Source organism: Equus caballus, chromosome 8 (genome assembly GCF_041296265.1).
Source record: "Equus caballus isolate H_3958 breed thoroughbred chromosome 8, TB-T2T, whole genome shotgun sequence".
Taxonomy (NCBI): domain Eukaryota; kingdom Metazoa; phylum Chordata; class Mammalia; order Perissodactyla; family Equidae; genus Equus; species Equus caballus.
The window spans coordinates 75,994,225-76,017,473 of NC_091691.1; the positions used below are offsets into that span (position 1 = coordinate 75,994,225).

Consider the following 23,249-nt stretch of genomic DNA (forward strand, 5'->3'; position numbering starts at 1 on the left):
AAACAGCCCCACGGGCGCCCTTCTGACTCTGATGGTCTCTGGCTACATTCTGTGATTCACAAACGCACCCAATCTGCGTTCCCCACCGCTGGTTCCATTTATTTTTACTACCTTCCGGAGAGTAAGAAAATCACTTTGGGGAGGAGGGCACATTTTTGCATTTAATTTGCAACAATAAAACAGAACAAAACAAAATCAAAGGGCAAGGAGATTTGAGTCAGATTTTGCCGGGTCCATCTCTCAACCAACTTTCTATTTCACATTTCAGAGTTTACAAACTCGCGTTCTTTCTGTCTTGTCATTCATGGCCCTCAGGAAAAGGGGAGTCCCGTGGGAGGTCTCCTTATTGCCAAACTTCCACTGTCTGCCCAGGCTTGGTGCCCCGAACAAACTTCCTCACCCATCGCCACCCTCCTCCTGCAAACCCCCTCCCGAGCTCACATATTTGGCAGATCCTGCTGGTCTAGAAGACTGATTCGTGACCGTGCCTTACAAATTACGATGAGTAATCAGTTACTAGAGCTAAAATTTACTTCCCTGCTCCCCAAAGCGGCCCCACCCCCACCTCCCAAAGCCCCACCAACGTCCAAGTCTGAGGCCCCCAGGCCGGGGGTCCCTCCTAAGGGCAGTATTTTGCTATCAGAGAATATAATTGAGGGTAGTGCCGGGCAGGGGAGGGAAGCCACACAAATCAAAAGCTCCTGTCTGTCTCGCCAGCCGGGCTGACGCGGCTTCCTGTGCCCCAGCCTTCAGCCATGCAAATTATAGCGTGTACCCGGCTGCCTGCCTTCTGAGGAGGCCAGCTCTGCCCGGCTCCGAGAGGCCTCAGAGGAAGGGTGGGGACTCCGGGCCAGCCAACTCCATTCATAATATTTACAGTAAATGGGCCTCTCTGGCTGTTGTTCACTTGCATCCAGCCTCACCATTTCTCAAGTTTGAATTTCAAGACTCTTCCGCTCCACAGTGCACCACAAAATTCCCACCATCGCCCCCAAATAACTCAGCCGCTCTCTTCTTCTGATTCTTCAGATAAGACCTGCAGGGTCTGATTTGCTCACCTGCGGGTTCCCTGGGTACAACCTTGATCACTCCCAGGAAGACACAACAAGAGGTGGGACCATCACACAACAGAAAGTCCGATGTTTAAAACCCCACCCACCCACCTCCCACCTGGAGACAGTCCAGAGATTCCCCCCAAATTTCACACGTGCATTATGCACACACACTTGCACACACGAACCCAACAAAAGAACCTTTACTTAAATCACCAAAAAGTCCCTTGCTTTCTTCTTTTTATTGACCACTTGTAAGTATGTGGGCTACATGTTAAAACTTGGTAAGAATCTTAATAAAAAGGGATGCCTACAAAGCCAATTTTCCCAAAGGACGCAAACCCCAGAAGTATAGGGGAGTCTTCGCCTAGTTCTGCAGGTCTGGGGGCTGCAGGAGTTGCTTTTGCTGTGGGCCTCCTTGAAGAAAACCTGGTGCACACTGACCTCCCAGCTCCCCAAAAGGTAGGCATTTCAGGACCCAGACCCAGGCTTGCCCTGCCCGCCCCGCCCCCCCTCCACAGCTCCAACTCAACTCTCGTTTTTCTAGAGGGTAGGGAAACCCTTCCCAAGACGTGGAAAAATACCGTGAGAAACAAAAGTCCTTTTCATCCCTCCCCTCCCCCAGCCCCCCTTCTTCCATAACAATTATGAAAACTGTTGGATGGGGTGGCATTTTGAACATTTACTGCATTCCGGCCAATAAATTCCAACGCAGGATCTGATGGAAAAGGCTCCCTTCTCCAGCCAGCTCACTGGCTCCCCGCCCCCTGTCACTCCCAGTCCTCATTCCTTCTCTCTTTACAACCCAACACCAGGGCCTGGCCTGGCCGGGCCGGGCCGCACTGTACTTATGGGGAAAAACAACAGTACGACAGACTGGAGACAGTGTGCAGACTGGAAAAGTTAATCATTACTTCTGTCTGCCTCCGTAATCTAATCTCTCCGGCTTTGACACACTCACTGTTCAGCCATCCCAGTGCTTTCACCCCTAGAGCACCCAGAACCTCCTAGGCCTGAGGGGCCCCTCTCCCAGGTCCTTCCACTCCTGGCCTCCAGGGAGGTGGCCAGGGGGAAGAAAGACAGACGAAAGTTTCCCCCAGCCTGGACTGCCATCATAAGGCTGCTGGAGTCCAACACAAATCGCCGGCTGCTCTGTGCTGTGTGCCCCCCCATTTCAGAGGACTCTGGGCCTCACATCAGTATGGGCTCCAATCTGGCTTGTATTACTGCAGAGGGCCAGGCTGCCCCTCCTCCAACGCACATGGACAGACTCAGTCCCCCCACTCTACCCCCACCCCTGCTCTTCCCTCACTCCACCCCCCCAAGGCTCACCCCCAAGCACACCCAGTTGCATCCAAGAGTATGATGGGGAGTCGGGCTTCCTTGCCGGCCCCATCTGATCCGTCCAAGCACAAGTCAAGATGGCCCTGCCGTATGGCAGTGCCTCAAAAAACTAGCTAATTACCACATGACCCAGAAATCCCACTTCTGGGTATATACACAGAAGAATCGAAAGCAGGATGTGGAAGAGATACTTGTACACCCATGTTCACAGCAGCATTATTCCCAATAGCCAAATGGTGGAAGCAACCCAAGTGTTCACTGAAAGATGAATGGATCAACAAAACATATATACACACACATCTAAAAAGAAAGGCAATTCTGACACAAACTACTATACAACACGGTGAACCTGTAGGACGTTATGCTAAGTGAAATAAGCCAGTCATGAAAGGTCAAATATTGTACGATTCCACTCATATGAGGTACCTGGAATAGACAAATTCATAGAGACAGAAAGTAGCATGGTGGTTGCCAGGGGTGGGAAGGGAACGGGGACCAGCGAGTTAGTGTTTAGTGGGTAGAGAGTTTCAGTCTGGGAAGGTGAAAAGGTTCTGGGGTAGATGGTGGTGACGGGTGCAGAACACCACAATATACTTAATGCCGCTGAACCCTACACTTAAAAATGGTTAAGTGTTGGTAAATGTTATGTATTATTTTACCACCAAAAGAAAAGAGAAAGCAAAAGGCCCCGCCTCTCCTAATGCTCTGCATCCCCCCCTTATAAACCTGCCTTCCGGAGTACAAGGGGTTCCATCAGTGAGCCACCCACCGCAAGGCCAAAGGCCCCCTGGAAATGTATGCAAATATTGGTATGCATATGCATTTTTCTGGGGAAAGACTCCTCAGTCTTCACTCATTCTTGGAAGAGTGCAAACCAAGAAACGTGAAGAACTACCATCTTTTTATTTGCAAATAGGAAGAAGTCATTAGCTACCCACCACCTCAGCAACAGAGGTCTCATTCCCACACACTCAAATCCAAGAACCAAAGATCACAGATCCCAGGATGCCAGGATTGCAAGGGACCTGAAGACCAGGTCCAACCACTTATTTTGCAGATGAGAAAATTGAGAGGCCCAGGACACAAAAATGGCTCACCCAAGGCCTGTTGGCCTGTCGGTGGCTCAGGGTCCCCTCCCCCAGCCCAGGAAAGCAGGTCAGCCTCTGGGGACAGAAACCTGGAGGGCACTTTCCTTCCCATTGTAATTCTCTCCAAGCCCCCTCCTGGAACTCGGATCCGGCAAACACTGGGGTGGGGGTGAGGTTTTGAATCTTTGCAGGGCCCCCACTCTGGGCCTCTTCCCCAGGAAATACCCCCAGTGGGGTTTTAATTGTGACCCCACTGAGCTGGAGATGGGGCCCATCTATTTTTAAGAACTGTACTGTGCACCCAGGTCACAGGGAAGAACTCAACTTTTGCTTTTCCCTCTTGGTTACTGATTAATGAGGGGGAGGGGCCAGGCTGGCTAAGAAGCTGCCCTGGGGCTGGCAAGGTCCCCAAGGGCTCTTCACGACACTTCCCTGCTTCAGAAGTTCACTTACTGGGGAAGGAGATACTCCCAAACTTCCTTAGGCAACTGGAAGTAGTGGAAGGTGGGAAAGGTTATGGGGACAATAATTTCACCTCTGGAGTGGCAAATGCAGAAAGGTTGAGACCACTGGCAGCACAGTCATATCTTGGCGTCATGTTTTTGTTCCTGCTGAGCGACCATCCCAAGTTAAAAAGTAAAAAAAGGCAACACAGAAACGAACAAGCACGAGGGCTGCCAACAGTCAGGGGGGCCTGTTATCTGAGTGGTCTTCTGTCTGAAAGACAGAAACCCTCAACTGTACAAGATGAAATTGGAGTTGAGATCACTACTTCTCTTTCTGCCCTGGATCAAACCTCAGGCCAAACCAGCATTCTGGACTTTTCTGACCAGTGGGGCTCCACAGAGGAGGAAGGAGATTCATTAAATTAGTGAACTCTGCCAATGGAGCCATCAGTCGGTGTGGGGGAATGGACAGGGGCAGGATGAGCGCGAAAATGAAACACCTTGGGAACGGTGTATTAGATTACTTCGTGCAAAGCCAACCACAGGTGGGCCGGGCCTCACCCACGGGGCTGGGACCTCAGAAACGGGCTTGACCAACAGATTTAAAATGAAATAGCAAGGCACATCTCTAGATGGTCTTCATGAGCTCAAACCCACAGAAGTCACCAAAGGAAAGTCAAACTCCCGGGCTTTGAAGATGTCCCACCTCTCCTGTGGCTGTCAAGACATTAAATACCATCCTTTTGGATGTCCCCTCAGACCCGGCTCCAGTCCCACGGAAGAGCCAGAGCTTGGCTAGTCACCTCTACTTGGCGCTACGCTCCCAGGTACCACCAGGGTCTGGGTTATAATCATACCTCCTCATGTTACTGCTGTTATCTCACAATCAACAGGTTGCGGGGGGGGGCCTCCAACCAGAACCAGGGGAGACCACCTCTGTTTATCCACAAGCTTTGCTCTATCTCAATTCTCAGCGGACTACACAACCAAAGCAGAGGCTCAAGCCGATGACAGAAGAGCCCTCTGCCTACCCTGCGGGCTCAGGTAATCACCCGGGGCCCTCCCCTGCACCTCTACCCCGTCTTACAACAGCTCACCCTACGGCCTGGCTCTGAGCCCCCGGCCCTGGCTCCTTCTGTCCTGAGATGCTGCCCCCTGCCTGACTCCTGATGGAGCCAACTCCTATTCAAAAGCCATCCACCTCATTGACCCAAGGGCACCTTCAGACAAGCCCGACATCGGCTGCTCTTCATCCCATCAGGGTGCGAGAACTGCATCCTCCACGCCTCGCCGGCTCGGGAAACCACCCCTCAATGAATGAAGCCCAGGGACATGCTGCTTCTCCCGAGGCTGCCCAGCTTTACACCCAGCAGAGACAGGGAGGCCGGTGTGACTCCACCTGGGAGGGACCCAGGCCTTCCAGGCAGGGGTCAGCCAAAAGGGCCCAGGCCTGTCCTGGGCCCCCCATGGAGGCGGGCAAAGAGCGGCCCCTGTCCTCAGCTACTTCCCAGCTGGCTGAAGCAGAGCCCGGGAAGAGCTTGCGAGCCAGGCACTGGGCCGGCAACCTCTGCGGGCACGCCACCTGCCCACGGTGTTGTGCCCTGGCGTCCCGCTCTGTTTGGACAAGTTACCCTCACCAAGTGTTCAACGATGCTTTTACACACCCCAGGGCCCTTGTTGTGTTATGAAAACATAACAAAGCACGCTAAGGAGAAAAGCTAGGGGGGAGGGGGCGGTAAGTGGGGAGTAAGCAAGCCACACACGAGTCTTTCTTTCTGGTCTCCATCCTACAGATGGCTCCTGGGCAGCCCGAATTGGGACACTGTCCCATGTCATTAGAACAAAGACATTGTCAAAAGAGGGGACTCAGAAACCCAGAGATGAGTAAATGGAAACAGTGTTTTCATATCCAGGACAATACCACCTTCTTTTCCACATCACTGTGGGGTCGTGGTAAGCCCTCTTTTGGGGGGAAGCTTCTAGGCAACTGGTGGGCCACATTACTCGCTCCCCCAGGACACAGTACAGGCACCAGGCACAGCTATACCGGGGTGGTGTCTCATGCTTGTCTCCTGTGCACTCCTTACCAGCACCAAGAAATAATCTCTGGAGTTAAGGGCAGTCTTCTGGCCAAATGGGGGCTGGTGGCTTGAAAATAAAGGCAGCCCTGAGTTCCGACTGCCAAGTGCCAGACACCTCTGCTAAAAGGCTAAGGGCAGAAGTAAATTCCTACCCACTCCCCACCAAAAAAATATAACAATTTTTTTTATTTTGCAAGTTAAAACCGAGCTAATGACACTGGGTGGGGCTCAGTGTTGAGGACTGAGCAGCCAAACCAAAATTCACTTGCAGCCAAGAGCTGCCTGGCCTCACCATTTGGGGAAGGAAGCTAAAAAGTCATGAAAGATTCTTCAGTAAACCGGGAAATAAGGCTGCAGTTAACATTTCAACTGAAGGTGACCCTTCTGGTAAAATATTTTTTTTAATAATAAAAATAACATAAAGTTCTCAAACAGCCTCTTTCTTAAAGAAAATGGTCTAAAAGTTCTCGTGGGAGTGGAAGGGAAGAAGGGGGGGAAAAAAACAGGCCTGGCCTCCTCTCTCAGTCACTACCTTTCACGAACAACTTTTTTCTGGAGTTCTTCTCATAAAAGGAATGACGCAATTTCCTGTCTTGTCCCAATATTTCCTGTTCACTTACAAGGTGAAAGTTATCACCCCGTTTTAAACAACTATCCTAAATTCCATAGAAAGTTCCTTTTTCCAACCAGTACCCCATCCCTATCACAAAATCTCCCCATCTTAGAATATAAATGCTATCATTTTCTATACCTTTAAAAAGTTGGCTTAATAAAAAGCCTGGTTCTCTCTAGGGCAGACACTGAATCTACGACCGCAGCTTCTCCAGGAACTGGGCTAGGGGCCCACATCCCCAAGGAGACCTCATAGGGAGAAGCGGAGGGGGCTGGGGCCGGCCAAGCCCCCCAAAGGAGCCAATGGGTTTAGGTGGAGTGGCTGTGACCAAGGGAATGTTGCTTTCTTGGTGTGTTAGCCACTAAATTGAGAACTGTGCCTCAGCAGTTAATAATATCTTCCCGCTGAAAATAGCCCGCAGAGGAAGCCTCTGTGACAGTAGGCACACAGCCAGACTCCGGGCTAGCCATTCAATACTGAGAGAGAAAGATGGTAGGGCCAGTGGTGACCTCCCAGTGGCCGCGCTGTACAGTATCCTTTCACAAGGCTCCCGCAAAGGGAGGGCTCCCGGGCAAGTCACCTGCCTCCTCTGCAGCCCTATAACCCCAGCGAGGCTGTCACACAGACCAGGGGTTCTGGCAGCAGGGCGGGAGGAGGGGTCGGGATCACCCAGTGAGGGGTCAGGAGGACCCCACACTTTGGAAGGCAGCCCCTGCATCGGGCTGCTCACGGGTCCCTGGGCTGGCCAGAGAAGCAGGCTGGGCAGGCCAGGGGGAAACAGCATTTGGGGCAGAGAGGGAGCAAGCGCACTCACTTCCCCTGCAGAAAGGTCAGGCTCGGAAAACCAACCACAGGGAACTTTCCTGCCTCTCGTTTGTGCAACCCTTGTGGAAAAGGGAAGGTCGAAAGCTCAACACTGAGATGCGCCTGTTTCCTCAAGTAAAGCGAGTCAGAGAGACAGGCCCATCGATGGGACCCCCACCATCACCACCACCACCATAGACCCCAGAGGTGCTTTGAAAACAAGTAAGTGTCCGTCAACAGTGGACCCAGGCACCTAGCAAGTCTGTCCATTTTTAATTCTCTAGAGTCACTGTTCTTTATGGATTACTCAAATACCTTCACGTATTTAAAAACGACGAGAGGTCACTTTTTAAAATCATGGTAAAACACACATAACATAAAATTTACCATTAGTGACATTGAGTGTATTCAGAGCTGTGCAATCATCACCACTACCTAGTTCCAGAATATTTTTATCACCCCAAAAGGAAATCCTGTCTCAGGGGTCACTTTTACAATGTCATTCACAACAGCAAAGCCAACTAGAGGAAGGCGCAGAGTTGAGGCACCCTGTCAAGTTTCTACAGTCAAGCAAAAACCTTATTTGAGAAGAAGAACTCAAATTCTTCACTACGGAAGCATATATAGAATCACAGAAAACCTGCCCGGCAACCAAGAGAAGCCAACAAAGATACTCCCCACAGAAACATGGACCCCTTTTACCCCTACACCAGGGGTTCCGAACTCAACTCGCTGGCACGCTGCAATTCCCTGGAAAGCTTCAAAAAATACTGCTTGCCGGGACTACGCCGACAGACCGTGACTCAGAAGACCCCAGGGGTTCTAATGTGCAGGCAAGACTGGGGACCACTGCTCTGTGCCTTTTTTGTCCCACCAGGTTAAGACACCTGCTTAGAAGGTGCGGCTCCAGCTTCCAGGCCTAGACTTCAGAAATGACCAAACAGCAGCTTGTGGTCACAACACTGCAGGAGCACTATTACGGTCACAGCAACAATAAAGACGCAAAGGAAGCCAAACTTCATCTGAATCCTTTGGCATTTCCTCCCTTCTCACTGCCCCACTGGCTCTGAGCTTGCCACAGAGGTCCCACAGGTCCAGAAGTCCACCCAGCTACAGCCAGGCTCTGCTAAGAAAAAGCCCAAGGAGGGCGGGTAGACTGTTAGTGTGCTAGACTGTAGCCAAAAGCTACACCGGAACCTGGCTGTCACCTGGCCCCCCTCCCTCTACGCTGGCCAGCCCTGTTGTGCTTCAGTGACAGGATGCATGAGGCAACAGCCCATCTAGTCTGGCCGGCAGAGCAGCCCAAATTTGCTCCAGAGACTTTAAATGCTGTCACCCTGCATTTAACCCCTGCCTGACTGCCTCATTCTTTCCAGGACAAAAGAGGTTTTATCAGTGAGCCCTTCTCCAGGGATGAGTGCATGTCCTCAAGCATTGCAGAAGAGATGACGAACAGGCTGAGCTGCTGTCCATGACTGGTCTTCCCCGGGGAGTGGGTGTGCACCAGGTGAGCTGGCCCTAGGCCCGAGTCATTACGCATGTACACTGGGTCCCTAGAGATCCAAACTGTCACTTCTCACAGCGGTCCGGGGGGTGGGTAGGTAAGGGGACTCGCTCATGGCCACACGTTCTGTTCCATCTGACTCCCCCGCAACGCCCATGCTCTTGGACACTTGAATGAGCTCAATCTACTCCCTGTGGCCCCACAGCATCAGAAGGCTCATGAAACCACAAACGGCTGGTTTCCGGGCAGGGAGGGAGACATCAAAATCGCAGCAACAGGCACGCAGGCCCAGGTTCCCAGTTTGTTATCACCATTCCAAGCCAGACAATAAATAATTGTTCACATGCAGCTGAATAACTTTCCTTAAAAACAAGGTGGAGCGATCTTTCCTAAGCCACTTGGTTTGAGCCCAAGTTGACCGTGAACTGAGCCAGGACCGCATTTTCAGATCATATAGGAATTTTCACAGACTCTCTTCTGAGGCTATCACAGATGCCAGCAGGGATCAGAGGAAGAGAGAACCGTTCCTGGAGCAGATGCAGACCTAGGGACACTTCCATCACCCACACTTGGGAACTAGAAGCTATACATGGATCTTAAGATTAGCAAAGGAGCTGGCCTCCCTTGGTGGGACAGTGTCTGTCCCATAAGCATGACTTGGCACAAGCAGGAGATGGGGTTCCCTCAACGTCCCCCAAAAACACATCAGTACTTATGTCTCCATTGCTTCCCACCTCCCTCCTTGAAATCCACAGTGACACCTTTTTTGAAGTTTCAAGAACTACAAATGGTTGCCGGCCTCCAATCTCTGCCCTAACTGGGGAGGTCAGGAGGGCTAAGGCCCAGCCAGCTCCAGACATTAATATATAAAGGAGGAGGCTGGAGGATGGGTGAATAATCTAGAACTTGCAAGTGAGATGGTGTTCCTTTCAACTCCCCAAACCAGGCCAGCAGACAAGCTACACGATAGCCCCCTTAGAAACTCCAGATGGACGCTGCAAAGATGACAGCTCCTCACACATGCTTTTAATTACCAGTGATACAGTGAAAGTTCTGGGAGCAAATCCTTTCCATTTCCACCGCCGAGCTGAAGCTAGAAGCTTCCCGTCTACGTCAGACCTCTCCAAGGTGGGTCTTCCTGGGCCAGGACGCATGCCAGCAGCAAGGACCTGTTCTGGAGTTGCATGCCTTTCTAAAGGCACCATACCCAGAGAGCTTAACTCAGACTGCCAAATCACAGTTCAGAAACAATCCACAAATGCTCCCTGCCCCCAAAGAGCATATCCTAATGGAGAAGCTGCCCTGATGTCCACCGACCCCACGAGAGAGGGACCCCAGCCTATCCCAGAGCCTGCCTGTAGCATGTGCCTGCTCGTGTGTCTGTGCACGGGATCATCTATCTGTACGTCTGCAGCACACGTGCGTGCACACACACACACACACACAAAACCATGCACCGAACAATCCATCTGTCTTGGAGAGCCGGCTGTCAGAAATGAAAGTACAATCTCCTGGAACCGAGTCACAGCCTTCTAAAAATGTGCCGTTTTCCCAGACTGAGGAAACTTGCAGGGGTGGGGTATGTTTCACTGCGAGTCCCGAAGGCCCGGGCCTGTCGTCTCACCGGCCAGACCCAAGCTGCAAGGCTGGAATTCCAACCTGCAGCCAGCGGGCCTGCGCCCAGCGCTCCCACCCGCCCACTCCCCTTCCTCGCAGGAAAGGGAAGGGCCAGCCTCGGAGTCACCCCTGCATTTCAGGAGGGGGCATGCCTTTGAGCACACCCCCACCCCCACCTCTGAGGCACCACATTTTCACATTGGGCTGTTTTTTCTTTCCCTTCTTCCCTTGCCAAGAGAATCAAGCCCTGGCTCCCGCTGCCGACCTTCCTCCCACCCTAAACTGAGCCCCATTCATTAAGGCTGCACTCAGCCAGGGCAGGACAGGAAGGAAAACAGCACACAGAGCCTGTGAAAGAGACACTCAGAGAGGATATTTCAAGGGGGAGGAGGGGGTGATGCTTGTGGGCGCTTTCCTGGCTCCCCACCTTGATGCCCACTTGGCCCTGTTTCTCCAAAGCAGTCTCCCACCCCCGGGCCTCTGCTAACCCCTTCTCCTCCCCAGCCCTGCCCCATTCAGCCACCGCAGCCCCCACTGCCCTCATCCTCTGCAAGGCGGGCACACCCAGCCCCCTCCCCCCCCCCATGGAAAGATCAACTTCTTAGAAAGGAGGAGGTCTGGGCTTCCTCCATCTGCAAAACCCTCTGCCCTGGCCCCGGGCCACTACAATCAGCTTTGGGGGAGCATTCTCACTACAAACAGTGTAGCCCCGGGTTTTCTCTGTGCCCACTGCCTCCCCTCCAGACACCCCCAAACCACTGGCACCAACCCAAAAACCAGTTTCTTCAATTTCCCCCCACGGCACATTATTAATAAACTGCTCCAACTCCAAACGGAAAGAAGAAAGAGCTCAAACTTTGAAGCCTTGGGAATTAGTAAATCAAGAGCTAAAATTCAAAACAAATGCTCTTTCATGTGGAGGCCCCCCCTTTCTTTTCCTTTTTGCAGTTTTGTTAAACCGGGCGATCCCTTCAGAGACAATCGCTCCTGCCTCGCAGCTCCTCATTAATCTAAAGGGTTGCAATTACCCTGGGGGTGGCACGGAGTCGTTAATAAATTGTTTCACCTTCAGTTTCCTTCTAGGACTGGAAAGACTTTGGGGAACCTAAAGCCCACCCATGTCAGAAGGGGCTTCGGGGGGCATGCTGTTCAGCGGGTCACACTGTTTAGCTCTCAGGGCTGGGTAAGGACACGCTCAGCCCCGTGGCTCAGCCTTGTGGCGTCATTTCCTCCAGCAGAGGAGACAGACAAGATGTTATCAATAGGACAAACCTTCCGAAAAGCCCCCTTTCAAAAGCTACCACTTCCCTTGCTTATTTCATGTGGTTCAGAGGGGCTGGCGCTCCTCCCTGCACATTTAGGATTTAAAAAATAAAACCATCTAACAACATCCTGAGTGTGTTACTTTGCCCAGACCCTTTCCTCTCCTCGCTCTTCTTTCTTTCAGGAACTCTCTCAGCCTTAGAAAGCAGAAAGGATGCAAGTCCACACCGTCCACATGTCGCTGCACGTTCTCCCTGTTGCCTGCTTCGGTCCCCTCCCATCCTCACGCTGAAAGCCCCCTCCCCTCTCTGCGTCCCTCTTTTTCCTGCTCAGTTCTCATTAGGAGCTTTGAGTAAACAATACTCTCTGTCTCAGATAACAGTCAGAGTATATATTGCACTGAAACAAAAACAAACAAGGTCTCCCTAAAGACATTTTCAGCAAGCTCAATTCCTGGAGAGGAGAGCCTGGGAGGGACCTGGCCTGGACGAACCGAGCCTGAGCCACAGCTGACCAGTGAGTCATTTCACTAAACAGGGCGCACCACAGTACCCCCAAAGACAGTTTCACAGCTTCCATCTGAGCAGCCGTGATCCTATACCCAATGTCCCAAAGGCAAGAAACGACAAATGCCTGGAACTCCGCTGGAATTTCCCTTTTTTTTTTTCTTTCCAGGTTACTTTCCCTCTTGCTCTAGCTAGTTCCTAGAAAATCTAGTGATGGCATACTGGGGTGGGAAAAACAGGTGGAAACAGGAGGTCTTTAAAAAAAGATGGAAATGCCTCCCACCTACATGGCTAATGAGTTTCTCCAAGTCTAGCACTCTCTTCTCACGTCCCTTGGGGACAATGATGCTCAAGCTAACCAGAGTGCCTCATCCAATCCCACAGCCCTCCAGCACTCGCATTCCAGGCCCTCCCTCTCGCCTTCGGGCCCTGAGGAAAACTTTCCCTGCTGGGGAGAAGCGTTAGCGTAGCGCCTACTGCCTGCAGTGTCCCCACCCTGCCACTCCCATCCCCAGACATGCACTACAGAATCTTGCACTAAGCTGGACTGGGAATCAGAACTGGCAGAGAAGCATCAAGAACACCTCCTCTACACCTGGGATCTGTCTTCAACAAGTTCCCAAAAGGTGGATCCACCCCCTTCAAGGCACGTGATGCACTAAGGGCAAGAGCAAAAAAGAGCTTACTCCCATGAACTAATGTCACCAAAGTCACCAAGTGGAAGCCCCTCGAGCAGGGAGCTGCTTAGCAATAACCAGGAAACACAGCACACCGGTCCCCAGGTATGGAGCGGGCCCAGCGTCGTGATATGTAAAGGACTGCAAAACGATAAGCTGAAGGGTTATCAGAGTCACCCCAGAGTCACCACGGATGCACTCAGTTTAACGCACAGAAAACTGAGAATTAATTCCAGGCCAGCTGGGGTGGCAGAGGGCCACCCCCATTCCTCCAGCCTCCAGTCATTTCAAGAAGTCTTGGAATTGCCAGGAAAGTAAGAAAAAGAGACTCACCTGAAAGCCCCCCAGGGGCCAGATAATTCGTTCCCCCTGTTTCAGCGGAGGAAGGCACAGCATCTGGACAGTCTGCTGTAGATTTGAATGGGAGAGAGAAATAAGTAAATACACAAATAAATAAATAAATAAATGAAAACACCAAGATTAATTTTTAAGCACATTCTAAACAGCATTAAAGAGAAACCACACATTCCAAACGGCTGACTCCCAGCCACGATGCTGATTATTAATGGTCTGCTCAGGCTTCACTGCCCATCATAAGACAGACCACAGCACCTTGTCACCCGTCTGGGCTCCGGGCGGCCAGTTAATCATTAGTCAAGTCAGGCTCAATCGCAGACTGGCTGGAATTTCTCTTTTATTGCCAAGTCCCCCATTGAGGAAACCAGGTAGTTCCCAAGGTCAAAGGAGCTTCGGGTTCTGCTCTCTCAGCCCCGGCTGCTGTCTCTCTGCCATTTTTCCCGGAGAAAAATCAAGGGCAAAGCCCCCTTTTGCTTGGAACCAGTGGCCTCTCTGCCACTCCCACAGACCAGAGTCTCGCACTTATCTTTTTAAAGACAGACTTGCCAGTTCTTTAGGACTTTCTCGAGACTGTGTTGGATGGAAAGGACTTTTTCCTTTTTAACTGAGGTAGTATGTAACGAGCACAGCAAAGCATATGCATCTCAAGTACAACTCCATCAATTTTACTCATGGAGACATCCGTGTGAAGTCACCACCAGACCAGGACAGAGAACATTCTCAGCAAGGCTGCCAGCCGGAAGGGAAATGTTCTAGCTCCTTCCAGGCCTAGTCCCAACTCCCCATCTCTGGAAACCTTCCCGGGAACCCCAGTCCTGCAAGGCTCCCCGCCCTCAGTCCCTATAAAATCTTCTGGCACCCAGCACATGGAGTTTCCTTCTGCTGTCTTTAGTCATCTTTTACCTTCAGATCCTGTCTGCCCTAACTACACCATAGGCTTCTCTTCAACATCTTTGTCACCCTCGGGTGCTCAGCACCGTGACCTAAATGTTAAGGAGAATAATGGCAAATCCAGCTGAGAAATAGACTGGATAACCTCCCTCTAAGCAATAAGACAAAAATAAAGACCATGAACCACAACTAATTAATCCCACAAAACAAAAATACACAAGACCCTGTAAGTTCATCAGGCACCACTGCCAATGCCAAACTTACTGGAATCCACAGAGAAAGGCCGGTTCAGGAGCCGAGCTTCCCAGCTCCCCAGCAAACACACCAGGCTGGACGGTGCAAATTCCAGTCCCCCCACCCCAGGCCACTGGCAGGATGCCCCTGGGGTGTGCATTACCAGGTTCCCACTGGAACCACTTGGCCACGCTGGCAAATAGGAAGCCAAGTGAGAGGAGCCCAGAGACAGTCAGCCCAGGGGAGCTGTCAGCAGCCCAGTAGCTGTCTCCAATCCCTGAAAAAGGGAGCTGGGGGGGCTGAGCCTGGCCTACACATAGCCCCAAACCACCTCTGGGTTTCTGCTGCCTGCCCCCCTCAACTCTGAGATCCTCTCTCTGATCCCTCTCCAGCATTCTCTCTCAGGCTGGAAGAACAACTTTTCAAGAATTCTCCTAAACAGGGGAAGGGGGAGCAGAGGAGTGGCAGCAGCGGGCAGGGGAGAGAGAAAAGACTGTGTGTGTAATCTCATTTTATCAGGGTAAAGAATAATTCCTAACAGGAATATACAATTTTACAGGATACACTTAATCAAATGGAAAACAATAGGGAAGGCAGGAAATGGAGCTGCTTGTTCAATGATGTATACGCTGAACTTTCTAAACTACTTTGATGGTCTCCCCATGTTCTAGAGATAGACTTCTACCTACCCCCCCCAACGGAAGACACCCCCACATTAAACACGAGGACTTCTCCACTGCCACTCCCCGCTCCCAGCTCTGGCTGGCTGAATGCCAGAGGCAAGGTATGTTTCAAAGGAAGAGCCCAGCATCTCCTGGCAGACCTGGGACCACATTGAGGGTGTCAGCCCATCTCAGATCAAAGGTAAGCCAGTTCCACACTGGCAACCACAAGTGTTTTTATGAACCGGTGCTCTGCCCTCTTGCAGGGCCTTTGATCTCAGGAGGGACTTACAAACATTAATTAGGTCTCCCCACCACCCCTGTGAAGCAGCAAAGAATACCTGTTCGACACGCACCCAGGGAAACTGAGGCGTCACTGACTAGCCCAAGGGGCCACCCAGTGAGCTGGGCCATACCCAAGAGTTCAGGGCCTATCCCACAGCTCTCCCTCCTCAGGCAGGCCGGAGTCCCAGCTGTCTTTCCTGCAGGTAGTCAGGCTGAGTCTTCAGCATCCAGACTGGCCTCAAGCAACTGCCAGGCTCGTAAAGGTCCAAGAAGCCACATCTCCATCCCTCACCCACAAAAAAGCTCCGCCAAGACAGCTCTCCCAAGTCAGGGTCTCAGCTTCTGCCTGTGTTGCCTGCTCCCCCGAGCCCAGGCTGGCACACACTCAGCTCCAGGCCATTCCTGGCTCTCATCCACCGCTAAACATTACCAAGCACCCAGTAAGCGCTGGGTTCTGTGGGAGAAAGACTCACTCCCCTCTCCCAGCAGAGAGGGAGGCCCTGGAGACACAAGCCAGGGGAGCAGCCAAGGAATGAGCTGTTGAGAAGGGTACAAGGTGAGGGAGCTGGGGATCCCACTTCTCTCACCAAGAGAATGGTTCCTGGAGAGCCAGCACCTTCTTGTCGACTTAGTTCTGAGCATCCTAAGCACTGTCCAGGACAGAAGAGCGCCCCCAACCCCCCCCGCCCATCACTATACCCCAAGTGTCCTAGCTCTGCCCCAATTCACAACCTGGTTACAGGACAATCCTCTGCATTGGAACCATCCCATTTTTAGGCAGGCACATCCTTCGGCCTGTAGAATGAATGAATGAACCAATAAATGAGCAAATGAATGAATCATCTAATCTAACTCTTCGATCATCTGGATTTAAACAGAGGCCTGGAAAAATTAAGCGCAGCCTGAGTTAAGAGGTAAAGGCAGGGCTAGGTGCCAGACTTTTCAACCAGGCTTTGGAGGCTCCATCTGCCTATGGCACTGGTCACCTGGGTCCCCAGCCTAAGCAAGTACAGTGCACCCAGCAACATCCCTCCAACCTTTCAGACCATCAGATACAGTGGACACAGGGAGCAGAGCCCAGAGAGAAATCCCCCACAGCATCCCCATTATACACCCCATAAACTGAGATCTAATTTTAAACAGCGTGTTCTTATTCCTTGTGCAATGGAGGAGGGGGGTGGCCCTTCCTGACTTCTGATAGCCCCAAGTCGCAGCCACCCTGCCCCAGGGTTCAGCCATATCTAACACACTCCTTTGCAGAAGATCATGCTGCCTTGGGCCCACCTAGCACCCAAGTCTGCAAGGTCAGGCCCTCCCAAACGCTGCAGTGGAATGGCTTGAACCCTAGCAAAACGAAGCTCTGGGCTTTCAGCCCTTGAGTTCCTCCAAAGGCTGCCGAGCCCAGCCCCTTGCCACCGCCACTTTCCAAGCTGGAGACTTCACAGACGGGATTCCTTTAGTCGTGTAACTGGCTCAGATTTTAACAGTTGTCCACTGTAAAACCTTATGCCTGGTTCTCACCTAGTAACCCAAGACCACAAATTCAACCTAGGGCTTAGAAACTTAAGAATGTAAGCGGCTGATCTAAATTCCCCAGCCAGATACTCTCCTCCCAAGTACAAGGCGAGGATAAAAACCCGAGGCAGCATCCCATCTGCATGTCTGACCTCAACACCCCTGGCCACAGCAGCCAGCAAAACCAGCCTCAGACCTGTCCAGGGCCCCTCCACTCCCAGACCTGGCTGCCCTCCAACGGGCCAGGACAGTTCCTTCCACGGGGGCTTCGGCTGTTGCCACCTCATGTCCTTAGACCACGGCGCCTTTATTCATTCCTTTTTTTGGTTTGTTTTAAACAAAAACGTTTTGGGTGAGTAACCAGCTGTTTGAGTTTCCGATTGGCAGGTTAATCACTTCCTATTGGCTGATCTGGAGAACTTTTCTCCCCCTTGGAAATGGCACATTCCTGTCTTTGTGGCTTCTCTGTTTACACACATTTTGCTACCTAATGTCAACACTTGCTAATGAATAAATATATCACTCCACTCACTGAAAATGAGGTCCTGGCCTGGCAGAGTGACCGCTTAAATCCTGCGAACAGATTTATCCTAGTATCTCTGCAGGAAACCCAAGAGAAGGTGGCCCTTCTTTTCTGGGGTTTTAGGAAGTTTCTGGGAACATTTACCACTAGTCCTCTTTACCCCTGGGGCCAGGGTGACTGGTCTCTCTCTTTTAAGGGAAACCTCCAAATTTGAAGACTACAGCAGGAAAAACAAAACCAGGACAGAGTTGGCTCCTTGGAGAACTAACCTCATGAAAGAATTCTCGAGTCTCCACACCAAAAACCCAGTCAAGTTACATTCTTTGAGGAAACAGAGCTTGGTAATTTCAGTTAACGTTTGTTAGGAATACAGAGAGCTGGTTATCTCCTCATTAATGACCATTTATCTGGTGTTTTGTAAATCGAAAGCAAAATAACACATGCTCCGCAGGCCACTTATTACAGGCACCAGGCAGGCAGCACCGCCTTCCCGACCTGAGGGCGGGTGGAGTCCCGGGAGGGCTGGCTGCATAGCATAGGGAGGGCTGGCTGCATAGCACGGGCTTCGGTTACACCGTTCATTAAAGTATTTAATTTATGACAACGCCCCAGCAAAACTTTTAATTAGTGGGGGGAAAGGCCCAACAGCCAGAACGCAGGGGGCGGAAGGACGTGTAGTATTCCAAGAGCCAAGTGGGGCCCAACCCTTCACTTCTCCTTCTCCCAGAACCTCAGCAAACTAAAAACTTCACGAGAGTTCCATGTTTCAGGCACCGGTATCCAGGCCCTAAGACCAGATCCAATCCATCCTCTGAGCAAATGAATCTCCTACTGTAAGAAGGGGCGCCAAGACACAGGGGCTCGTCCCTGTTGTCACCTCTACGTCCCAGTTTTGCTGACCCTCTTCTCCCTGGCACTTTTAGCACCACAGGGTGAGCCCTGGTACTGCCAACCAGAGCTGAATGCAGACAACCGCAACAGGGCTGGTGCCAGTCTCAGACAGGCTTTCGCCCTGGCTCCATGCCATTGGGTGACAAAGCAACAGGCAGGCAGAGCTATGCTAAAAACTTTTATAGCCCCTACCAAGGATTCTGAGAAAACCCGGGAGAGTGCTGAATGGCAGGTGAGGATGCTGTTGCCTCCACTTTTCACATTTTCTAATCTCTTACTCCAAACCACGATCTTCTCTGCACTTTTTTAAACTGTCTTCCCTTCTATCAGACTATCCATTCTTCCCTCCGATGTTTCCAGTATTCCCAAAGTCTCCATGTTCTCCCAGCAACCTGTCCTATTTGGCTCCCAAGACACTTCTGCATGGACCAAATTCCACGTGTTAATGCGGAGCCAACTTCGGCCACGGAGTGCAAACAGACGAAAAAGGAGCAAAATGCAAACAGCATATCTCGGAAACGTCGTTGCCCACCCCCCTAAATGTATATATATATATATACCACAACAAAAACAGGAAAAATCCACCAGACTTTCAACAGAGGAAACCTATAACCATCTCCGGGCAAAACCCAGCGCCTCCCCAAGCCGCTGCCTAGACATTAGAATCCGTGTTCTAGACTTAAGAGACTCCATTTCTAACTTAAGATAGGAAGGGTATTTTTAAAAGCATCTACTCACCAGTTGGTTTGAGAAAATCCATCGGGTATCTGGAGTAAGGAGGAGGGGGAGACTCTGGAATTTAAAAAGTAAGAGAAAATAAAGGCCAGGCCATGAGAAAGAGAGATAGAAACTTATGATAACAGAGGCATTCTTTTAGCCCAACTGTTTGTCTTAGCTGTGGGGGTTGGAGGCAGGGCCGCGAGGCGGTGAGTGCCTTGATATTTAGCTGTCAGATAAACAAAAGAGGCCGCCTGGCGCCAGCCTCGGCGCTGCGCTCCTCCACGTCTGCGGCGGCGGCCGCCGCGCTCCGCCAGCCCGGCTGGAAACCACCGGCTCGGCCGCGGCCGCGCACTTCGCAGTTCCCAGGGCGGGGGTCTACAAACCCCCTCCCCATCCCCGAACTTCAGCCCCGCTCCCATCGTCCCCCGCCCCGGCCCGCCCCCCAGGGGCGCAAGTCACCTCCGCCCCCGCCGCTGCGCTGGGCGCCCGCGCCAGGCACGCGGGGCTCCCCTTCCCCAGCCCACCCGGGAGACGCGCCCCCATCCGCCCGCACGGAGACGGTGAGAAAAGGAAAGCAATGGAGGCGGCGGGGAGGATAAAGAGGAGGCGGCTGGGGGTCTCAGCGGCGCAGCCCAGGCCCCAGCGCAGTGAGGGGCAACAACGTCACGGAGGCGCTGGGGGCAGACCTGTAGTCTTACAGTCCTATAGCCTGCGCCTTCCCGTGCTGAAAGAAAGGAAAAAGTAGGGGACTCCCAACTTCTCCTGACTGCTTGTTCTTTTCCACTCTGGGCTGGCAGAGATGAGAGCAGATATCAGTTCGGCCTCCCATGCTCACCCTCTCTGTCCCAAAAACCCCAAAGCTGCGCAGCCAGGGCAGTCTCCGAGCCACTTGTGCACGACGTGACTCTCCGTATTTACTAAAGGAGCAGAGACTCTCCAGCGTTTACAATTCGCTTCTCCCAGCCTTCCTTCGCGGGCTTGGACCGAATCCAACTCGGCCACACACCTCAACGCCTTTCCGGGTGAGGGGGAGGCGTGACCCCCCACTTCTCCCTGCACCCCCTAGCTGATCCGGAAATGAGAGCGTCTCATTTTTAGCCACATGTCTGTAGAGTGTGTGCACGACCAGTGCCCATAAGCCCCCCTCGGGGCAACCAAGGAGAAAAAACGAAGGGAACCCCCGGGGAATGCCCTTCCAGTTTCCCCGGGTCCCTTCTCCACTTTTGTCCCCCAAGTCTCCTCCCAGGAGGGAATGTACACTCCCCTCCAGAGGTGGCTGCACAACACACAGCCCGCAGGGGCTTTTCTTCCACCGCTTGGGCGCCAGGGGGAGAGGCGGGGGGGCACAGAACAACTTCTTACCTAGTTCGCAGAGTCGGCTAAGGTGATGGGGGTTGCAGCACACCAGCTCGGGGTTGATCTTCCCGTAAGATTCACAGCAACACAGCCTCTTGACTTCCGAGGAATGCCTGAGATCCGGCCACCTGAACACTTTGCACAGCAGGAGAGGGAGCGAGTAGGACGAGGGAGGCTGCGCGGGCGGCGAGCCGGCGGGCGCCCCCAGGCCCAGCCTGCAATCCAGGCGGCCAGGCAGCAAGAGGCACGCGGTGCGCGTACCGCCGCGGGACTCCACGGCCTGGAGCAGCAGCTCCAGCTGCCGTTCCTTCAGTTTCTTGAGCACCGAGTGCGTGAGCGCCTTCAGATCCGCCTCGGCGCCCCCGGCCGCGCCGGCGCCCGCGGCTGAGGGGTGGGGATGGTGGTGACCTTTGACACCTCGGACCGCCTTGCCCAGGCAGCAGCCAGCCCTGCCTGCGCCGCCGGCACCGGCCCCATGAGCCCGGCCGTCCGTCGCCCCTTCTCCCCGCAGCTCGCCTCCTCCGCCGCCTCCCCCCGCACCCTCCTCCTCGTCCTCGCCGCCGGGCGCACGGCTCCTCCAGAGACGCCGGACGAGCGCAGATCGTTTGGTCCTGAACATGCGGGGCGAGGAGGCGAGGAGAAAAGTCGTTTGTCGGCTAAGGAGCGAACATGACCTCCGCACACCATGAAGAAGTCGGGCGCCGAGTTGGGGCAGCAGGCGCAGGCGACAGCAGCAGCAGCAGGGGCCCGGGCAAGAGCGGCGGCGGCCCGAGGGGCGCTCCGTGGCATGCGCCAGTCTCCCGGAGGCCGGGGCGAGCGCGGGAGCCCGGGGGCGCCCGCCGGGGCTCGGGGGCCTGCGCTCCGGCTGCCCCACCCCGCGCGGCCCGCGCCGTGCGCGGCTCTCGGGCCCCGGCGCACCCCGGAGGAACGCGGCCGCCGCTTCCCTGGGGGCGACGAAGCCTGCCCGGGTCGGCGCCTCCCCAAAAAGAGGCCCCCCCGCAGCGGCTCCCGAGTGTCGGGCTCGCCAGCCTCAGCTTCCTACATGGAAGATCCGCGGGGGCAACAAACGAAAGGCGTTCGGCTGGGTTGCTGGAGGGAGAAAAAGCCTCTTTTCCCCCTTGCTAAGCAACTTAATTTGGGGGTGGGGAAAAGCAGGCAATTAAAAAAAAAAAAGCAGGCACGCGATTTATTTTTTTCCTCTATATCCTTAGTAACCGGATCTCCTCGAATTCCGTGCACACGAAGACTCGGGGGAGGGGGCCGAGTGGACTTCACCCCGCATGAGATGTCTGGCGAAATAAGGAGGCTTTCTCAAAATCTAAGTACCAAATATGCAAAGCCAATGAAAAACACCACCTCCTCGCACCCCGGAGGTCTGGGGGCGTCCGGCTGGAGCTGGGGTTTAAAAAAATAAAATGTTTACAAAGTAGAACGAGACGTTTGAGGGGTGGAAAAAACGTATCCACGAGTTACATCCCCCTTTTTTCCTTGCAAAGCTCCACTGGTCTTTCTCTCCTTTTCTTCGGCCAAAAAAAAAAATCGTATATTTTTTTAATCCACAGAACGCTTTGGCTAGGCTGCTTCAATCTTCCGCATCTGGCTGTTTTAAGGGAGTCTCTGGTCTTTCCTCCTGCGCTCCCGGGGGCCCCGGTCCTCGGCGGGGACTTCCTCGGGGCTGGCGGGGGCGCAGGGGCAGAAGATGCTGCGGCGGCGGCGGCGGCTGCGCCCGGCGGGGCTGACAGCGCGGGGGAGGGCGGCGCGGCGGCGGCGGCGGGCCCCCGGCGGGTCGCGCGCTCTCGCCCTCCTAGGAGCAAGCGGCTCGCTAGTGTGGGGGCCACCGGCGCCCCCTCCCCTGGCCGCGGCTGGCCGCCGGGGCTCCCCGTGTGGGCTGCTCGCCCCGACCCGGCTGCGGCGGCAGGAGGCCCCGGTGTCCTCACGCCGCCTCCTCCTCCGAGAGTCTCCTCGTCGGGCTCCGGGAGCCTCCTTGTCCCCCGTCCGCCCTCTCCTGGCGCTCGAGTCCTTCTGCCGCCGCCGGGGTCTCGCCGCGCCGCACTCAGGGGCTCCGGGGCCGGGAGCTCGGCAGCTCGGCGCCGGCAGGCTGGCTCTGTCTCGGGCAGCTCTCTCCGGCGCGGCGAGCGGACCGAGCACGGCGCCCGGCTGGCTCGGCTGGCGCGGCTCGGGGACAGGATCCTCCGTGCGCCGAGCGAGCGAGCGAGTGTGCCCGGGGCTCGCCGCCTCCCGCAAGGCCTCCCGCCCCCGCCCCCTTCCTCCCCCTTCCCTCCCCCGCCCCCAGCCGCCGCCGCCTCTTCCCCGCCCCCCTCTCCCCCCCTCCCCCCCCCCCAGGCCCTCTGCTCTGCTGGTTCCACTGCGCAGTGGCGCGCCCGGCTCCGGCCTCGTCACGTGGCCGTCTAGACACCCTGTCGCTTTAAAAAAAAAAAAAGCGATTGTGTTTCGCAAACAACAGATCGGGTTTCTAAAAGCTATTTCTCCCCCTGCCGTCCCCCCCGCCCTCGCCACCCCCTCCTGGGTCTGCAGAGGGGAGACCAATGGGGGGGCGGAATAAAGGTGGGGAGCAGAGAAGCTCCCAGAATCGACTGAGACCTGGCCGGATCAGAGGAGAAATGGGAAGACCCGAGAGCACTGAGCGGGCTTCGCCGGCGAGTTTTGGAGCGGAACGAGCGGGTCGGTGGCCCAATTTAGACCCAACCCACAGAGCCTCGCCGCGCCGTCCCGCGCGCGCTCGCCCTACGCGCTTCATTCATTCGTCCTGTTTTAAAGGCCCTGGCGGCGGATCCCCTGGCCGCGCGGGAGGGAAGGGGG

The 23,249-nt window shown here is 54.0% G+C and overlaps 1 protein-coding gene across 3 annotated transcripts in view; it reads right to left on the reverse strand.

Annotated features, from left to right (window-relative positions):
- The window catches only part of SMAD7 (SMAD family member 7), a 29,482-nt gene extending 8,029 nt beyond the window's left edge, over positions 1-21,453 (reverse strand). Inside the window, exons 1-3 of one of the 3 annotated variants that reach the window (XM_001499061.7) lie at positions 20,436-21,453; positions 19,092-19,145; positions 13,329-13,403 (exon numbers count right to left, since the gene is read on the reverse strand). In XM_001499061.7, coding sequence (XP_001499111.5) covers positions 13,329-13,403; positions 19,092-19,145; positions 20,436-21,048 — 742 coding nt within the window. In that variant the 5' untranslated portion in view covers positions 21,049-21,453. Of the gene's footprint in view, positions 1-13,328; positions 13,404-19,091; positions 19,146-19,908; positions 20,104-20,435 lie in introns of those variants that run through there. The other 2 variants (XM_023647786.2, XM_070221078.1) reach the window with 2 other exon arrangements.
- Between the last annotated feature and the right edge of the window lie 1,796 nt (positions 21,454-23,249).